Below are 19585 nucleotides of genomic sequence, written 5' to 3'. Positions count from 1 at the left end.
TGAATCAACGGGGACCGCGCTGTTTACCTACCTCTAGGGAGAAGTAATAGAAAGCAGATTATGTCAGCGAAGGAGCGGTGTATAGTGAGCAGATAAATAGCGGCGTAATCTTAACTCGTGCAGGAGGGCGGCCTACAAACGCTGTAGTATTACGTCTTTGGCCTCCTGGCACGCGGTTTCAGTAGTATTTGCGTTGTGTTTTTATTGGCGTCTTACACTACCCTTTTAAAATCCACGGAAGTCTATGCTTGATTAGTTGGCTGTCTCCGTGTCGGGTCCTGAGAGGAGCTGTTTCCATCTGAGGAGGTCCGAGAAAACGCTGATGACGTAAGATGCGCGAGTATGTGACTAGATTGGTTTGTTCCTGCGTTCTGACCTTATCCCGGTGCATTATGCTATTTGTAGTCCTGCTTCTTACTGTATCGCGCTACTGAATCGACCCGTAAGTTTGTACCTGAGGCAATGGAGGGTAAAGTGACTTGCCCAAGGTCACAAGGAGCGTCAGCAGGACTCGAACCCTGGTGCAGTCCTGCTTCTTCCTTGCGCAGGTGCCCTGCACTACAGCTACCATAGTGCAACAGGAGTGGGTGTGAGAAAGCCGGGTCCAACCTCTTAACTCCCTCCCGGAAAGCGTATCCTTAGCTGGTTCAGCGCCTTTGGAGCTCAGGTAGTAGCTATCTAGTCTTCTCATAGGACTTCATTCATTTTCAATTGTTGGCTGGGTCTGTTTATCGCCCGTAACTTTCGGATTCAGATAACTTTATCGGCATGGTAGTCTTACATGTGTTGCCAACGTAATGATTAAAATAATGGCAGACATTACAAAATGGTAATAAGTATTATATATTTACATTTATGAATGTATAGCCCGCCTATCTACAATACCAGGCGGGTAAAGGTGCAGGATAGGGAAAGTACAGCATCAGGGACATGTCTTGCTAGTGCTGCCTTACAGTGCTCAGAGTGGGAGAGGGGCTGGTGGTTAGGGAGAGCTTGTTAAGAGGTTTCCGGACTTCAGTGCATAGAAAGGGAATGTATGTGCCATCCCTTGATTTCTATAAAATGTGTTGTGGTACAGAAACATTTAGTAGACTGGTGCCAGATTTTTGAATTGTGTTTGGAAGGAGTTTGAAATATAACAGTTTTGGAGTGGTAAATTGTTTGGGATTGTCATGATGTCAGCCCTTCAGCTGCAAGTTAGCATTCGATTCTCCTCTGCAGTTATTTTTGATGGTGAGGACTCTGAGCAACTAAATAAAATCTTTGTGAAACTGAAGGATCTAATAAATTTATTTTATTTATTTATTTAGAAACTTTTATATACCGGTATTAGTGGTGACACCATACGGTTCACATTCGAACAAAAGGCTTGAAAATACATGTCAACAGGGAAAGAGAACTGGGAGGGGGGTTAACCAAGGGCAGCGTGGAAAAATAGATTAAACAAGAACAAGCATCAGTTAACGATATAAATCAGATTGACAGATTAAAAAATAAGAAAATCACTAATACAGGGCCAAATTAGGGTATAGGTAACATAGGCAAGAACCTTGGGCACCAAATTCTGACAGTGCCTAAAAACTTGGTTTCCTCCTGCTGATTTCCAGGGGGAGACGAAGGAGGGACCCCCTTGTCCCAAATCCTCTGCCTGTGGATGCAGTTGCCTTAAATCCAGCCCCGCACCAGGAAGAGATGGTATTCACTCTAGGTCTACATGATATTGCAGACCTCTTCTGGAGATTTGCAGCCTATCATTCATTGCCTGAAGACTGGAGAATAGTCAATGTGGTGCCAAGTTTTAAAAAGGGGCCCCAGGGGTGATCTGGAAAGCTATAGACTGGTGAGCCTAATGTTGGTGATGGGCAAAATGATAGAAATTAGACATGGTTTAATGAGGGAGAGTCAACCCGGTTTTTGCAAAGGGAAGTCTTGTCTTACCAATTTACTAGAAGTTTTTGAAGGTAAATATGCAGATAAAGGTGAGCCGGTTGATTTATAGTATATTTTGAATTTTCAGAAAGTATTTGACAAATTCCCTCATAAGAGACTCCTCAGGAAATTGGAAGGTCATGGGATAGAAGGCAGTGTCTTGTGGATTGGTAACTGGATAAAAGACAGGAAACCGAGGACAGGACTAAATGGTCAGCTTTCCAAATGGAGAAAGGTTATTAGTGGAGTGCCCCGGGAGTCTGTATTGGGACCTCTGCTACTTAACATATTCATAAATGATCTGGAGAAAGGTGCAACGAGTGAGGTGACTAAATTTGCAAATGATATAAAATTGTTTTGAATTGTTAAAACTGTAGTAGATTGTGAGGAATTGCAGAAGGACTTTACAAGACTGGGCTTCTAAATAGCAGATGCACTTTTTAATATGGATAAGTGTGAAGTGATGTGTGTGTATATAGGGAAAAATAATCCCAACCACAAGTACACAATACTGGGTTCCATGCTAAGTGTCACCACTTGTGACACAATACCTTGTGGACAATACCTTGAAATCTTCAACTTAGTGGGCTATAGAGCTATGAGTCTTTACCCACTCCCAGTTTACCTCTAGCCCAGTCCTTGCAGTGACAGTCCTCAGCCTCCTGGAGCCCTGCAGCCATGGGTCCCGAGTCTGGCCACCAGGTGCAATCCTTCAAACACACACACATGCACCCTCCCCCCCTCCTTAGGTGCTATGAATTCTGTCTCTATAACAGTGGTATTCACTCCCAGCCCTTGTGGGCAACAAACAGGGTAGGTTTTCAGGCTGTCCCTAATGAATGCAAATCTATCTCATCAAGGATAGCCTGAAATCCTGACTGTTTGTGGCCCTTGGAGGCTGGGAGTAAATAATGCTGCTTTCCAGCTGGCCCGCGAAGCAGAGGACCTGACCTGAGAATCATCAAATCTAGGTGGTCCTCATGGCAATGCAAAGCACTGCCCGTGAGCCACTGGACTGGCTCCAATCTGAACTATACATGAACTCATAAACTAGAGATGCGTAGCGGCCCATTGCTGAGCCACTGGGCTGGCCTTGCTCATCTTAGTGTCAAGAACTGGCCAGTGTTATGTATTTCCCAGCCACATGTATAAGACAAATCTTTTGACATACAGTAAAGCATGTGTGAGGGGGGAGCCAGTGCCCAAGGAACTTACTGATACACCAGGGGGGAAGAGAAGTTTCATCTAACTTGTCCTTTAAAACGTTCTGTGCCAGACTTCAATTGCCATGGCCTGGCGATTGCCACTTCACCCGCACTTTAAGCTGCTGTTTGATGGTTTGCTCCCTGGTCGGAGAGCGGTGCTGGCCCAACGGATGCTCCTGATCCAGCAGAGATGCATTTCCAGGGAGCCATTACCCTTGTCAGATATGGCACCAGGTGAGGGCATCTTGCTTTTTCACATTCTGTATAATAGCCCATCGTGCTGGGTGTAATGCAGCATGAAACATTCTCCCACAGTAAGGTGCTATTTTTTTTAGAAGCTTGACTTGCTGTGGTTCCTTTTACTGGTGTTCCCCAACCTTCTACTTTCTGATTCACAAATGAGGATGGGTTTTGCATGAATTGGTCACAGAATTTCTCTTTATGTACTTGCATATAACATTCTTGCATCCTTTACAATCCCCTTTAGAACATTCTTAAGCTGGCTCCTAGTAAGTCTCCCTAAACTGCTTCCTTTTTTTTTTTATTCTTTCACCTCCTATACTGCAATTACCCAGCTGATGACTGCAGTGCAGTTACATTAGACCCTGTAGTTTTCAGCATGTCAGGCATTCATTTCACTTAGAATCTGTTTGTCATTACTGTTCATATACGTTTTTCTATTGTTGGATTTCATTTACTAAATTACTGTCACAGTGCATTCATATTTTCTTGTGTTTGCTTTTGCTTAGTGGGCAAAGGACACAGAAACTAGAATAGCAGAGCTAACTCTTTTTCTCCTCTCTGTAAGACCTGAATAGCTTTGCAGCCCGGACTCACACCTGTGGAGAGCTTCGTTCTTCCCATGTGGGCCAGGAGGTCACCTTGTGTGGATGGATTCAGTACCAACGGTAAGCTGAGCCAAGGAAGCTATTGAAACTATTGTGCCAGGTAACCCTGTCTGAAAAATGTACCAGGCATCAGGAAGCTTGATAGGAGAGAGAAGATGGTGTCTTGGTAACTAGGATAAGGATTGTGTGTATGGAGCAGTAAAAGTCACAACTTGTAGAGTCAAATCCTGCCTTCTAGACAGTTTTCCAAATCCCAATCTTTTTGTTGAGCCACTGTGTTTTAGTCCAGTTATTCCCAACCATTTTTATGCTGAGGCATGTCTGGCTCTGGGTTCACTTTCATTGTGGCACACCATAAACTTTCCCCTTCTCCCCTACCCTCTGCATCCCCACCTCTCGCCCTTCCCTCCCATTCCCCTGACATCAGCATGATCTTCCTCCTCACCCAGGCATCATATTGCCTTCCCCCATCTGGGTGGCCTCCAGCCAGCAAGAGGAATCTGGCGAACAGCACTTTTTACCTGCTGCTGCAATCCCTCTGAAGCTGAAACTGTGCAGAGTCTTGCAGGACTGTGGTGCTGTTCATGGTTCTGATTTCAGAAGGAAGCTGGCAGAGGAGGCAGCAGCAGCAGGTGGTAAGGCATACTACTCTCTGACTCCCCCTACTGGCTGGAGACTATAGTGCAGGGAATTGGGATTGGGGGGTGGGGGGTGGGGGGAGAGCAAGACTTTGCTGCCTGCCCTGGTGATTGTGACCTGCCCTCATCTTTCCTTTGCAGGCTGCATACCTGAGGTTCTTTGTCAAAAAACAGGCATGAATTAACCATTATGTGTGGCTGATATAGTCTGTGCCAACATGGACCCAGCTTTCAGAGCTCAGTAAAGAGTTTGCTGAACATGCACAGGCGTTGCTGCGTGCATGCTGCCTCTTGAACCCCTCGGTCTGTCTTCATCCAAGCTACTGCACTGATGAGTTTCATTCTGTCTGGTTTTAATTTTTTTTTTTAACTTTGGTCTTGTGCCTTGTTGCTGTTTCATTGTTTGTTTGTTTTTTTTTGTTTTGTTTTGTTTTTTTAATGCTGCTGCCTCAGCAGCCGTTCAAACAGAACGTTTCATGTCTTAAAAAAAAAAAATAATAATTTAGGATGAGCATGGAGAAGTCTAAGAAACCTACACCCAGCAGCTTCAAGACCTATGTTTGTGGACATGGGATGTCCATCATGGATCTGCACCCTATCTGCTATCTCTGCCTGGGCCTTTGATTCCTTCAACTGCTGTAGCTGTGGTTTGATATCCCTGAGGTTGCAGCAGGATTACACCTTGATAATGGAGGTCCTAAGGAGAGGACCAGTGGGTAAAAGCACTAGGTCTTGGCAAGAGGCTATGTATTGAAGCCACTCCTAGTCTAGGAGTGAAGCTGAAGCAGAAAATACTCTCCTTCACGATCCCACCAGCATTGGAAGGCTTCCTTTTCTCCATCCCAGTGGCACTGCTTCCAGGATCCGCCCCCAGACAAGGGTTCAGTGTGGTGTGGAAGCCTGTGGTTGCTCTAGGCACCAAGAAGAGCGTTCAAGTGATGTGAGGGACCCCCTTTGGGATTGTCCCTTTTGGATTCGAAGAAGAAGGTGCCATCAGCACAGGGTTCTGCTGGAGTGGGTTCCTCCTTAATGCCAAGGTGCAGAGTCCTTTGTTTTATCTGGACCTGGGGCCAACCAGGGCACTGCGCATGTCCTCGGCAAGGAGCTTGCACTCTTAAGATACAATCGTTCCACTCAGCACGGAATGCCAGTGTGCCATCAGTTGCAAAGGAGCAGAGCACTTCGGTGCCTACGTCCAGGAGTGTGACTGCTGAAGCTAGGGTGCAGCAGGAGGCACAGCTAGTACTGTTCATAGACCAGGGCTCCATTCAATGGGAAGTGTCAACTCAACCATCATGGAGTTCCTCCATGGCTGTACAGATTGCTGTTAGTGACAAGGAACCAATCTGAGTTTCTGAAGAGGAGTCTACCCTCCATCTCTGGCATAGAGGATTCCCCACCCCATGGGGTCCAGCTGTCGGAGCCAGTGAAAGATGTCTTTGCCTCTGTAAGACCTGGAGACCAAAAAGGAAAATTAGAGCCTCTCCTGTCCAAGGTGGAGGAAATTTTCCCACATACATACTGGGACCACCCAAGGTCCCTCACTGGTGCGTGCCTCTCCTCAAGAGCTTGTAGAGTTAGGAGTACGTCCTCTCTACGAAGTGTTGGATTCTCCTCATCCAGGAGAGTCCCCTCACGAATCAGAAAGAGATGATTTGAACTGTCCATTCTGAATTCTTAACATATTTCTCCCTCAGAACAGTGGAAATCTCCTCTGTCACTTTTATCTTTAGGGTCATGGTCTAGTTAGTGGTCCCTGTGGTCAAGGGAAGGGTTAGGTCGGCCGTCATAGTTGCTGATTCGATTATTAGGAATGTAGATAGCTGGGTGGCTGGTGGGCATGAGGATCGCCTGGTAACATGCCTACCTGGTGCGAAGGTGGCAGACCTCACACGTCACCTAGATAGGATTTTAGACAGTGCTGGGGAGGAGCCGGCTGTCGTGGTACATGTTGGCACCAACGACATAGGAGGAGGGAGGTTCTGGAAGCCACATTTAGGCTCTTAGGTAGAAAGCTTAAATCCAGAACCTCCAGGGTAGCATTCTCTGAAATGCTCCCTGTTCCACGCGCAGGTCACCAGAGGCAGGCAGAGCTCCGGAGTCTCAATGCATGGATGAGACGATGGTGCAAGGAAGAGGGATTCAGTTTTGTTAGGAACTGGGGAACCTTTTGGGAAAGGGGGAGTCTCTTCCAAAGGGATGGGCTCCACCTTAACCAGGGTGGAACCAGACTGCTGGCGCTAACCTTTAAAAAGGAGAGAGAGCAGCTTTTAAACTAGAACAAAGGGGAAAGCTGACAGTCGCTCAGCAGCGCATGGTTCGGAGAGAGGTATCTTCAAAGGATACTAATGATGCATTAGAATTAGGGCATCCCGACAGTGAGGTTCCAATAATAAGAAAAGTAGTCCAGGTGCCTGTAACTAAAAACTCACCTGAGCTAAAAAATTCTAACTTATCCCTATCAATTAAAAAGCAGAATGAACATACAAACAAAAAACAAACTTTGAAATGTTTGTATGCTAATGCCAGAAGTCTAAGAAGTAAGATGGGAGAATTAGAAGTTATAGCAGTGAATGATGACATAGACTTAATTGGCATCTCAGAGACATGGTGGAAGGAGGATAACCAATGGGACAGTGCTATACCGGGGTACAAATTATATCGCAATGACAGAGAGGAACACCCGGGAGGCGGTGTGGCGCTTTATATCCGGGATGGCATAGAGTCCAACAGGATAAACATCCTGCATGTAACTAAATGCAAAATTGAATCTTTATGGGTAGAAATCCCTTGTGTGTCGGGGAAGACTATACTACTGTCCACCTGGTTAAGATGATGAGATGGACAGTGAAATGCTAAGAGAAATTAGGGAAGCTAACCAAATTGGTAGTGCGGTAATAATGGGAGACTTCAATTACCCCAATATTGACTGGGTAAATGTATCATCGGGACACGCTAGAGAGATAATGTTCCTGGATGGAATAAAGGATAGCTTTATGGAACAATTGGTTCATGAACAGACGAGAGAGGGAGCAATTTTAGATTTAATTCTCAGTGGAGCACAGGACTTGGTGAGAGAGGGTAACGGTGGTGGGGCCGCTTGGCAATAGTGATCATAATTTGATCAAATTTGAATTAATGACTGGAAGAGGAACAGTATGCAAATCCACGGCTCTCGTGCTAAACTTTCAAAAGAGAAACTTTAATAAAATGAGAAACATTTGTTAGAAAAAAACTGAAAGGAGCAGCTACAAAAGTAAAAAATGTCCAAGAGGCGTGGTCATTGTTAAAAACTACCATTCTAGAAGCACAGTCCAGATGTATTCCACACATTAAGAAAGGTGGAAAGAAGGCAAAACGATTACCGGCATGGTTAAAAGGGGAGGTGAAAGAAGCTATTTTAGCCAAAAGATCTTCATTCAAAAATTGGAAGAAGAATCCAACAGAAGAAAATAGGATAATGCATAAACATTGGCAAGTTAAATGTAAGACATTGATAAGACAGGCTAAGAGAGAATTTTAAAAGAAGTTGGCCGTAGAGGCAAAAACTCACAGTAAAAACTTTTAAAAATATATCCGAAGCAGAAAGCCTGTGAGCGAGTCAGTTGGACCGTTAGATGATCGAGGGGTTAAAGGGGCACTTAGAGAAGATAAGGCCATTGTGGAAAGATTATGATTTCTTTGCTTTGGTGTTTACTGAAGAGGATGTTGGGGAGGTGCCTGTACTGGAGAAGGTTTTCATGGGTAATGATTCAGAGGGACTGAATCAAATCACGGTGAACCTAGAAGATGTGGTAGACCTGATTGACAAACTGAAGAGTAGTAAATCACCTGGACCGGATGGTGTACATCCCAGAGTTCTGAAGGAACTAAAAAATTAAATTTCAGACCTATTAGTAAAAATTTGTAACCTATCATTAAAATCATCCATTGTACCTGAAGACTGGAAGATAGCTAATGTAACCCCAATATTTAAAAAGGGCTCCAGAGGTGATCCGGGAAACTACAGACCGGTTAGCCTGACTTCAGTGCCAGGAAAAATAGTGGAAAGTGTTCTAAACATCAAAATCACAGAACATATAGAAAGACATGGTTTAATGGAACAGAGTCAGCATGGCTTTACCCAAGGCAAGTCTTGCCTAACAAATCTGCTTCACTTTTTTGAAGGAGTTAATAAACATGTGGATGAAGGTGAACCGGTAGATGTAGTATACTTGGATTTTCAGAAGGCGTTTGACAAAATTCCTCATGAGAGGCTTCTAGGAAAAGTAAAAAGTCATGGGATAGGTGGCGATGTCTTTTCGTGGATTGCAAACTGGCTAAAAGGAAACAGAGAGTAGGATTAAATGGACAGTTTTCTCAGTGGAAGGGAGTGGGCAGTGGAGTGCCTCAGGAATCTGTATTGGGACCCTTACTTTTCAATATATTTACAAATGATCTGGAAAGAAATACGACGAGTGAGATAATCAAATTTGCAGATGATACAAAATTGTTCAGAATAGTTAAATCACAAGCTGATTGTGATAAATTGCAGGAAGACCTTGTGAGACTGGAAAATTGGGCATCAAAATGGCAGATAAGATTTAATGTGGATAAGTGTAAGGTGATGCATATAAGGAAAAATAACCCATGCTATAGTTACACAATGTTAGGTTCCATATTAGGTGCTACAACCCAAGAAAGAGATCTAGGCGTCATAGTGGATAACACATTGAAATCGTCGGTTCAGTGTGCTGTGGCAGTCAAAAAAGCAAACAGAATGTTGGGAATTATTAGACAGGGAATGGTGAATAAAACGGAAAATGTCATAATGCCTCTGTATCGCTCCATGGTGAGACCGCACCTTGAATACTGTGTACAATTCTGGTCGCCGCATCTCAAAAAAGATATAATTGCGATGGAGAAGGTACAGAGAAGGGCTACCAAAATAAGGGGAATGGAACAGCTCCCCCATGAGGAAAGACTAAAGAGGTTAGGACTTTTCACCTTGGAGAAGAGACGGCTGAGGGAGGATATGATAGAGGTGTTTAAAATCATGAGAGGTCTAGAACGGGTAGATGTGAATCGGTTATTTACTCTTTCGGATAATAGAAAGACTAGGGGGACTCCATGAAGTTAGCATGGGGCACATTTAAAACTAATCTGAGAAAGTTCTTTTTTACTCAGCGCACAATTAAACTCTGGAATTTGTTACCAGAGGATGTGGTTAGTGCAGTTAGTATAGCTGGGTTTAAAAAAGGATTGGATAAGTTCTTGGAGGAGAGGTCCATTGCCTGCTATTAATTAAGTTGACTTAGAAAATAGCCACTGCTATTACTAGCAACGGTAACATGGAATAGACTTAGTTTTTGGGTACTTGCCAGGTTCTTATGGCCTAGATTGGCCACTGTTGGAAACAGGATGCTGGGCTTGATGGACCCTTGGTCTGACCCAGTATTGCATGTTCTTAGGGAAGAAGTAACTTCTACAAGGCTTCCTTCAGATTCCCTATCAGATTTAGCTGAATGTATTCTCTTCCAGAGGACCTCTGCTATTCCATGTTCTTGGCTAAGCTGACAAAGATGCTGTCCATCAGTGTCAGGAAGGAATAGGACCCAAGAATAGATGTCTTTGGGCTTCTTCAGTCTTCCAAACTCCAGCGGATTCTGTGGCTATCCTAATTCACAGGTTCCTTCAGGATTTCCAGTTGTCGCTTTGCATCATGCCTGCCCAGAGGCCTGGAAACTGGACTTAAACACAGGATCCAAGCTTCCTCATGTTTGGGGGTTGTCTTACTTCCCTCAGCCCCCCACTCTGTAGTGGTAGTCAACACTGAAATGTACTAAGCTCGCTACTGATCACTCAAACATGCCAGGCGTTGGACACATTTTGGGGGTGGAGAAGATCTTCCAGGAGGCTGTGCAGAATACCCAGATAGTGGTTCACCGCCTCTACATAGCGCAGCATTTGCACAAATGCATGCAAAAGCTAAATCCTCTGATGGATTCAGCAGACCCAGAGCAATGGAGAAGTGCGAGAAGCACCTCATTCGTTCTGCTTACAAAACGTTTGATACTGAAGCTCAGACTTCGCCTGCTTCTGTAGGTGCCCAATGGTTCGCATGAATGTGAGCAATGTGAGCTTCACATAATTGTCTTGTGATGTGCCCCATACAGGAGACAGTTTATTCAGTGACAGAGTTTAAGAGATGGTGGCTTTGATTAAAGAACATCAATCCACTCTGCATCTAACCATCCCCCACCCAACACCAATATGTTCCCTACAAGCTTCCACTCTTTCAGAAATGCCTTTTCCGTTCTTTTCAGCCTCATCAAGCTTCTCCCACTCTTCAGCACTTGCCTACCCAGGGATGACAGAGGGAAAGGGGTCAACCCTGGGCTCAGCAGCACACGCAGCCCCAGATCATTTTTTTTTCCTGAGTTTTGAGACTCTACTCCTCCACCCACACGTAATGGCTAATTCATCCTGATGTATATAGAGGAACCTGTTCACCGATAAGTAAACTTGATTTTTCCTGAGGCCCATGGTTTGGGGCCATCTGTTGCTTTCCTTCCCTAGCTTGTGCTCCCCTCTCCTGAGCAGTTACTTGGCATCAGAAGAAAAGGTGCAGAGCTCGGAGGAACTGATATCATAGGCTCTCCCAGTACTCGCTTCATAGGGAGGACAAGGATGGCATGGACATGAAGGGGTTACCTGACCTAGAATTTCTGACTACTCCCCGTTTTGAATCTTCCTCTCTTCTCTCTGAGACTCTGGGTCTGAGAGAGAAGGGTCTCAGCTGGAGGACATGGGATGGAAAGAATTCCTAATGTTTAGAGGGTATCAGCCCATGACATAGGGAAGGGCAGCATTCTGGGATATCTGCTTCTCTAAACTCTCCAGCCAGGATGACTTTCTCTTATGTGGAAAAGACACTTGGGCTGGCTCCTGCAGATAGAGAGAGATGTCTCTGTTTACATTCTTAGGGCCAGACCAGAGGTTGGCAACTCCAGTCCTTGAGTACCAAAAACATGGCTGATTTTCACGATATCCACAATAAATATGAATGACATATATTTGCATACAAATATATTTCATGCACATTCTATACACTTGTACGTACATGCCTTATATACTCAGCATCTCTCTTCTGAGCTGACAGGTAGTTGATTATAAACCATAATTTGGACCATGACCAGGCATCTCTCTGAAGTACAGAAAAGCAGTATTTTCTCTTTTCTGTACACTTTTTGGGCTCCTCCAAAATTAACACCTGCTTGGGGCAGGCATTAATTTTGACAATTTACATGTGTGCATCGGGCAAACTTTTTTTTTTTTTTTTGTTTGGCATCAGGGGAAATAGATAATAGCCTCATCAACATGTGATGAGCGCTATTACTTACTCGCACAGTTGGATGCTTGTTTTGGACGTGATAACCCCCATTTTGCATCAGGGGTTATGGACGCACATCCAGTCACACGTTGAGCCGTGTGCTGTGTCCAGCCCATGGTATCTGCCTGAGAGTGACCTCCTAAAGTCAGAATTCAAACTATTTCCTTTATGTGGTACACTAAATATTCTTTATTTGATAAAGTTGGATTCCTTTCTCTTCTCTGATTTTGAATGATGGGGAGAGTTTCCCTTACTCATGCGTTAGAATAACCCCACATCTGGCGGACTTCCAGAATGTATTCTGTCCGTACATAGCTATCATTTGGTTTTTGGGTACATGCCAGGTTCTTATGGCCTGGATTGGCCACTGTTAGAAACAGGATGCTAGGCTTGATGGACCCTTAGTCTGACCCAGTATGGCATGTACTTATGTTGGTTGAAAAAGAAGTTACATTAACCCTTAATATTGCTTTATAAAGCTTTTATTTCTGTTGGTATTAGGCATGGTCTGTTTGTGGTTCTACGGGATTTCCATGGGCTCACCCAGATCATTGTGCCACAGGATGAGGTAGGCTATCCCTCTGCCTTCATTGCATGGTGTTCTGAGGCTGTCTCTGTAAATGTTCAATATATCAGCATTGACTCAGGAGGAAAGAAGAAAAAAATCTTGCCTGTTCAGCTCTAACTCATTATATAAATCCTTTTCTCAAGATGGAGCTATCGACCTTAGCCTGCTGAAAAATAATCTGGCCACAGCTTCAATAAGGCCCCAGGACAATGGGGGAAAAAAAGTCGTTCTCTTTTTTTCCCTCTATTTGGCAGTCTCTTGCAAAGGCTTCCCAGTGAGTGCATGAAAAGTCAATATTCAAAGGCATTGTTCAAGTACATTTGAGTTAGCAAAAAATACAAGACTTGAAAATTCCCATTCTCCCCCATTTTGAAAAATGTTGTCCTGCACAAAATTTAGGAGAATAAGAGGCAGTGATGGAGGGGTTTGGGGGCAAAGTTACATTTTAGCCAGGCTGCGCTACCTGGCTAAGGTTTCGCAGGTAAGACTGGAAAAATATCTATTCCCTGTACTTACCTGGATCAGCCCAGACTGCTGGGTTATGCCTCCTTTCCAGCAGATGAAGACAGAGAAAAACTTGAAGGACACCCCTGTAAGTAAGATGCACCACCTGCAGCCCCTTCAGTATTTCTCTGTCTCCAGCAGATGAAGGTGGCAGAACCTATCTGTTTTAAGCTATGGGAATAACTTTCTTTTTTTATTTAAACAGTGTATTTGCTGCCTTTATGCAGCTCTCAAAATAGGTTCTAGATCTTACATAGTATCTGTAATGTCCAGGTATGCTCCGCTGAACATCGCCTTCCTAGAGGTCAGTTCTGAAAGCCAGCTAGAGAAGGAGTTGGTGGCTAGGTCAAAGGTTTTGGAAATGTATTGAGGTTGAGCAGCTAAACTTATCTGCTCGGACTCTGGGCTCTGCTAGCCTAACTGCAGGAATGCCTGGTTCACATCTAGCTACTAGGCCTGCGCCAAGAGCCTTCCCTCCCTTCCACCTGATCTGAACATGAAAATGTTCCCCATCAGCCTCTTGTCCGGCAGTCAGAAGGGCTAATTGGGGCACCTCTCCCCTCCTGCTGATCAGCTGTTCTGGCTGCAGGGAGGGAGAGCTGGCTTTTGGTGGGGTGGGATTGGGGGATTGTTCCTGATCAGATGTTCTGACCACAGGAGGATGAATGGGAAGACTCTTTGAGAGCACTTAGCTGCCTAAGGCTGATTTTCAATGTTTGCTGGCTAAATTTAGAAGCACAGGACTAAGCAGCTTTTCTCTAGCCAGATAAGTTTTAGCCAACTAGATTTTAGATGATTTCCAGCTGAAAATCAGCATAACGTAGATGGGCTTTTAGCACCTTTATGACTCCTTTTTGGACTCCTTCTTTCTTTGATATGTTGTGCAGGCACACTTAATAAATAGGCATTTCCCTGTACGTACCCGGATCAGTCCAGACTGCTGGGTTTTGCCTCCCTTCCTGCAGATGGAGACAGAGAAAAACTTTGAGAGCGCCCTCTCTTAACCTGGTAAGAAAATTAGGACATAAATCGGTGGAGTCTCCCAGAGGGTTGGTGAGGGCCTGGTGGGACCATCCCCTCTGGTTGTAGGCATCTTCGAACGAACAGGGGTTGGGAACCCTGGGCTTTCTCGTGTGGTCGGTCGGTGGGGGATAGCTGGTGGTCTGGCTTCTTCCCACCCCCCCCCCCTTTGAAGGCTGTCATCTGGTTTTAGCTGTCACCGTCTTCAGGGAAATCCTTCTGCCTGTTTTGTGGTTGTTTTTTAAAGTTTAAAAAAAATTTAGTTTAAAAAAAAAAAAAAAAGGGGAATTCCCTGTTTTCTTCTTGGCGATGGTAGGTAAGGTAGGGGAATCCTTGCTACAGTTTATTTTGATGCACCAAGCCTTTTTGGCTAGTATGGGGGGCAAGCGGGGGGCTTCTCCTTTTCAGGAGCCTGCCACCCCACAGTGCAAGGATCCTGGTGTTTTTGGGGGCCTGTTTAGACACCAAGTTGGGCAAAGTTTCCTTTCCGGAGAAAGATGCGTCAAATTGCGTGGTCAGGTACAATCTCTGATGCGGACTTCGGTGCCCAGAGTTTGGGACTACTTATAAGTTCTGGGTTCCATGGCTTCAACCTTGGAATTGGTTCCATGGGCTTTCGCACATATGAGGCCCTTGCAAGCAGCCTTGTTATCCGGTTGGAACACACTGTCGGAGGAGTTCTATCTTCCATTACCACTTCTGGATGTTGCCAAGGCCAGCCTCTCGTGGTGGTTATGCAGCCGCATTTGGAGCGTGGGGTAAACCTGGAAATCCCCCACTGGATGGTAGTGATGACAGACTGCTCCTCAGCCGGAAAGGCTGGCATCGATCAGGATCAAGCAGCCCAGGGCCAGTGGTCTCCAGAGGAGGAGTCATGGTCAATCAACTGCCTCGAGACGCAAGCTGTTTGTCTGGCTCTCGAGTTCTTCCTTCCCCTGTTGCGTCATCAGGCAGTTCGAGTCCTGTCAGACAATGCGACAACGGTGGCTTATATCAACAGACATGGGGGAACAAAGAGTCGTCCCATAGCCCTTGAGGCAAACCTATTGTTGTCCTAGGCAGAACAACATCTAGACAGATTGGCGGCGTCCCACATTGCGGGGATGACAAATGTACAAGCAGATTTCCTCAGTTGTCATCAGCTGGACGCAGGAGAATGAGAGCTCTCAGACACACTGCATCTGATCTCTCACCGGTGGAGCACACCTCACGTGGATCTCATGGCGACCCGAGCAAATGCCAAGTCAGCCCACTTTTCCAGTCGCAGCAGAGATCACGGGGCGGAAGGAGTCGATGCTCTGATAGTTCCCTGGCCATCCGATGTGCACCTGTATGTCTTTCCCCCGTGGCCACTCGTGGGAAAGGTGCTCAGGAGGATCGAAATTCATCCTGGATGTGTCATTCCCATAGCTCCAGAGTGGCCGCGCCGTCCATGGTACGCGGATCTCGTGAACCTGTGTCTGGAAGGATCTCTTCGGTTCACTCATTTACTGAACCTACTACGACAAGGTCCCATATATTTCGATCGGTCAACTCGCTTCTGAATTGCGGCCTGGCTTTTGAAAGGCGCAGATTGCGAAGAAGGAGATATCAGGAGGAGGTAATCTCTACTCTACTGAGGGCTCGGAAGACATCTACCTCCATGGCCTATATGCGGGTTTGGAAGATTTTTGAGTCCTGATGTGAGTCTCAGGAGATGAACCTTCGGAAGGCCACGGTTCCCCTGATTCTTTCTTTTCTTCAAGATGGGCTTCAGAAAGGATTGTCCTTTAATTCTCCAAGGCCCAATTCTCTGCTTTGGGATGTCTGTGTGGCCGGATACAGGGTTCTTCTCTAGCAACTCATCCGGATGTTACACGTTTTCTTCGCGGAGTAAAGCATCTTCATCCTCCGACTTGTCAGCTCTGTCCCTCCTGGAATTTGAACTTGGTTCTCTGGGCTCTATGTGAAGCACTGTTCGAGCCCATTAAGAGAGCTACCTTGAAGGATCTCGCATTAAAGGTGGTGTTTCTGGTGGCCATCTGTTCAGCCAGGAGAGTTTCTGAGCTTCAGGCTTTATCCTGTAGGGAGCCTTTCTTGCGCATTTTGGATTCTGGAGTTTCAATTCAGGCAGTTCCATCTTTTTTTGTCAAAGGTGATTTCAGCTTTTCACCTGAATCAGTCGATGGAGCTTCCGACCTTTAAGGATGTGGAGTTGTCTGATCCTCATTCTAGAGAATTGAAGCGTCTGGATGAAAGATGGGCTTTATTGCACTTTTTGGAGTCCACTAACGAATTCAGTTTATCGGACCATCTGTTTGTCTTATGGCATGGCCCAAAGAAGGGTCAAAAAGCATCTAAAACTACTATTGCTCGTTGGTTAAAGGAAGTGATAACTTCAGCTTATATCTGCCAAGGTCGCTCAGTTCCAGAAGGACTGAAAGCTCATTCTGCACGGGCACAGGCAGCCTCTTGGGCGGAATGCCAGATGGTCCAAGAAATCTGCAGAGCAGCTACCTGGAAGACCTTACACACGTTCGCTCGACACTACCATTTAGATGTCCAACAGGCAGATGTCGGCAATTTTGGAGCCAGAGTCGTTCGAGCGGGACTTTCACAATCCCACCCCGTTTAGAAGTAGCTTAGGTACATCCCAGCAGTCTGGACTGATCCGGGGATGTACAGGGAAAGGAAAATTGGTTCTTACCTGCTAATTTTCATTCGTGTAGTACCACGGATCAGTCCAGATGCCCACCCGTTGAAGGTTGTTGGGGGTAGAGGAAGAGTCCGCTCGAACTTGGGTATGTCTGTTATGGTCTTTCCTGAAGAATGGTGTAGGCTTGTCCTATTTGGTCCTCATTTGTTTAAGGCCGATTTTTGGTCTGTTTGTAAAGTTCTGTGTTTTCACCCTCTGCTCATTAAGGGGCTAAAAGTTAGGTTAATTAATGAATGTTTTGAAATATAAAGTTCTTTCTGCTTGAGTATGAGTAAATACTGAGGAGCAGCAGGTGTTTCATCAGGTTAAGAGAGGGCGCTCTCAAAGTTTTTCTCTGTCTCCATCTGCTGGAAGCGAGGCAAAACCCAGCAGTCTGGACTGATCCGTGGTACTACAGGAATGAGAATTAGCAGGTAAGAACCAATTTTCCTCTGTAATCTGTGTGTGCTTACAGGAAATGGCACATCATAAGTGTGATGTAATTGGGAAGGTTTGCAGGGACTGTAGTGTTGGTGTGTAGCGGGGAGAAAATACCTATTTTCAATCCGCTTTCCTCTATCTTGCTTTTCCAGGGTCTTTGGGGTGAGTGTTGGAACAAGGAGAGACCCTAGAACATGTTTGCACATGTAATTCCACAGTGTCTAGACTTGTCTTTGTTCCCACAGCCTTCCTCCCATTTGAAGAAAGTCCTGAGTGAAGCCCCCTTGGAGTCTGTCGTGCAGGTGATGGGGATGGTCATTCCCCGGCCTCAAGGACAGGAGAACCCAGTGAGTGCTTTTTGAGGATCCGTCGCTTTATAATGCGCTAATGAGCCAGAGTATCTTCAGGAAATCACCACTGTGGCATCATGGAAGGAAGTCTGGATTAGAAGCTTTCTAGAAAAAAAAAAGAATCTTTTTATGATTCCTTAAAAACACAATTAGCCATCCTGATGGCATTATGGTTAGCCTTTGGCTGAAGCATCTCTAATCTGTTTGAAAAGAGACATATCACTGCGTTTGTTGCAGTTGTGAATGACCTAGTGTGGATATTCTGCATTGTTAGGACTTTGCTGAGCGCATGGCTGCCTGGATTGCGACGATGGTAAAGACAAAGTGAGCAGGAGTCAGACTGCCTCGTTTAGCAGACTCTGAGCAAGCAATACAAGTTTTCTGTTTTGCCTTGTATTTCAGGAGATGCCAACGGGGCACATCGAAGTCCAGGCAAAGCAGGTGGAACTTCTGAACACCTGCAAGCAGCTGCCATTTGAGATGAAAAGCTTTGTGAAGGTACAGCAGCATCGCCAGGACAAGCGATGAGATCCTTTTTTTTGTGAGCTCAGCGGGACCTCGCATGCTTTCGCTTCAGGAAGGGAAAAATATTGCACAAAAAAATATTCCTGCAAGCAAAACCTTCAGTCCTGGCACTTTTATCCATTATCTTTACAGGTCACATATAAGTATTGGGCGACGGTCCTGCAGCAATTTCTGCAGAAGTTTGGCTTGTATTAAACTTTTTTTTTTCTTTGCTAAAATTGCAGGAAAATAAATTCTAGAGCAAAAAATGCAATATTTCACACTGGTGCAGGGAGGAGACCAAGCAGCAGGCTTTTTCTAATTCTTTGGCCAGAAACTGCAATCTGGCCCTTTGCTTTCAATTACTAAGTTCTTGGAGGCAACGTGTTTCGAAGCCCTTTCAGGTTAGCATCTCCTCGGTTGAGCTTGCTCTCTTGGTGCTCCTCTGGTGGTTATTGCGTATGCTGTGGGATTCCTCTGTTTACTTCACTCATGCGCTTTTCAATAAATACCATTAATAAACCAGCCTGAACAGTCCTACAGCTGGTAACTGCTTTTTATTTGACCTTCCCTTACTGAGGAGAACATTTATGTAGTAAAGCGCTGGATTTTCAGGGGGACCTAGCAGGCTAACTATGAAATTAGCTGGCCTTATAGGTTGAGTCACTGTAAAAGTGGTTGGTCCCAGAATTGGGGTTTGGTTGGAGGAGAAAAACCTTTTCAGTAGTTGCTGCCACGGCAGGCCTAAATTCTTTCAAACCTAACAGATACATGAGGCACTCTGCTGCCACTGAAAGAAGACTTCAGTGTTTGAGTTTTATCTTGGCTTTATTTTAATACATTGTAGCAGGAGGAATCTTCTAATAATGGTAATGGCCTCTTGCTTTAAGATCCTCTGGGCAGGAAATGCCCTTCCTGTCTGATATTATTGCTGAAATAATACACACACAAATTTGTAGAGAGCTAAGGTATGCATGATAGGATCCATGCCCCATTTACTTCTGTTCAAATGCTGAGGAGTTGGTATGGTTGCTGGGCATCTGGTTGCTTTTTCTCCCTGTGCAGGCCATCTGCTGAATGCACTTGTCACCTGGCTGACTGCTTTCTGGTTTTGCTTTGCGGTTGTGTAGAAACTGGAGTCCCTGCGGATGCGGTATCGCTATCTGGACCTACGCAGTGGCCTGCTACAGTCTAACCTGAGGCTGAGGTCACAGGTCATGATGAGGATGAGGGAGTATCTCTGTAATCTGCATGGTAAGAAAGGGGGCGGGGCTTTGATTTTGCTCTTCTGCATATCTGAAGTCTCGACAACACAATGGACCTCCCCTGCTGGAGAATTACTGTGCCATTGGGGTCCTTCATCACACCAAGGTTTATGCAGGCATTGATAATAAGTAAACCCTAAGTAAAAAAAAATAAAAAATAGTTCCTCTTCATCCAGTCCAGCCAAATGGGTTATGCACACCAACCAGCAGATGGAGAGAAAGAACAACAGACTCACTGATGTTACTCCTTATATACCTCCATGCTGA

General features: G+C 45.3%; 1 protein-coding gene across 11 annotated transcripts in view; it reads left to right on the top strand.

Annotated features, from left to right (window-relative positions):
- Window positions 1-25: 25 nt before the first annotated feature.
- DARS2 (aspartyl-tRNA synthetase 2, mitochondrial) overlaps window positions 26-19585 on the top strand; it is a 47631-nt gene continuing 28071 nt past the window's right edge. For 4 of the 11 annotated variants that reach the window (XR_003859079.1, XM_029618958.1, XM_029618954.1 and 1 more), the window contains exons 1-7: window positions 27-327; window positions 3206-3368; window positions 3943-4042; window positions 12494-12560; window positions 17445-17546; window positions 17952-18047; window positions 19184-19307. Coding sequence is in view for 10 of the 11 variants with exons in the window: in XM_029618958.1 (XP_029474818.1) it covers window positions 3218-3368; window positions 3943-4042; window positions 12494-12560; window positions 17445-17546; window positions 17952-18047; window positions 19184-19307 (640 nt within the window). In the remaining variant the exon portion in view is untranslated. Of the gene's footprint in view, window positions 341-367; window positions 668-2065; window positions 2255-3205; window positions 3369-3942; window positions 4043-12493; window positions 12561-17444; window positions 17547-17951; window positions 18048-19183; window positions 19308-19585 lie in introns of those variants that run through there. The other 7 variants (XM_029618956.1, XM_029618955.1, XM_029618953.1 and 4 more) reach the window with 6 other exon arrangements.

Source organism: Rhinatrema bivittatum, chromosome 10, assembly GCF_901001135.1.
Source record: "Rhinatrema bivittatum chromosome 10, aRhiBiv1.1, whole genome shotgun sequence".
In the NCBI taxonomy this organism is placed as follows: Eukaryota; Metazoa; Chordata; class Amphibia; order Gymnophiona; family Rhinatrematidae; genus Rhinatrema; species Rhinatrema bivittatum.
The sequence above is the reverse complement of the archived record's forward strand: the minus strand, read 5'-3'. Positions and strand labels throughout refer to the sequence as shown.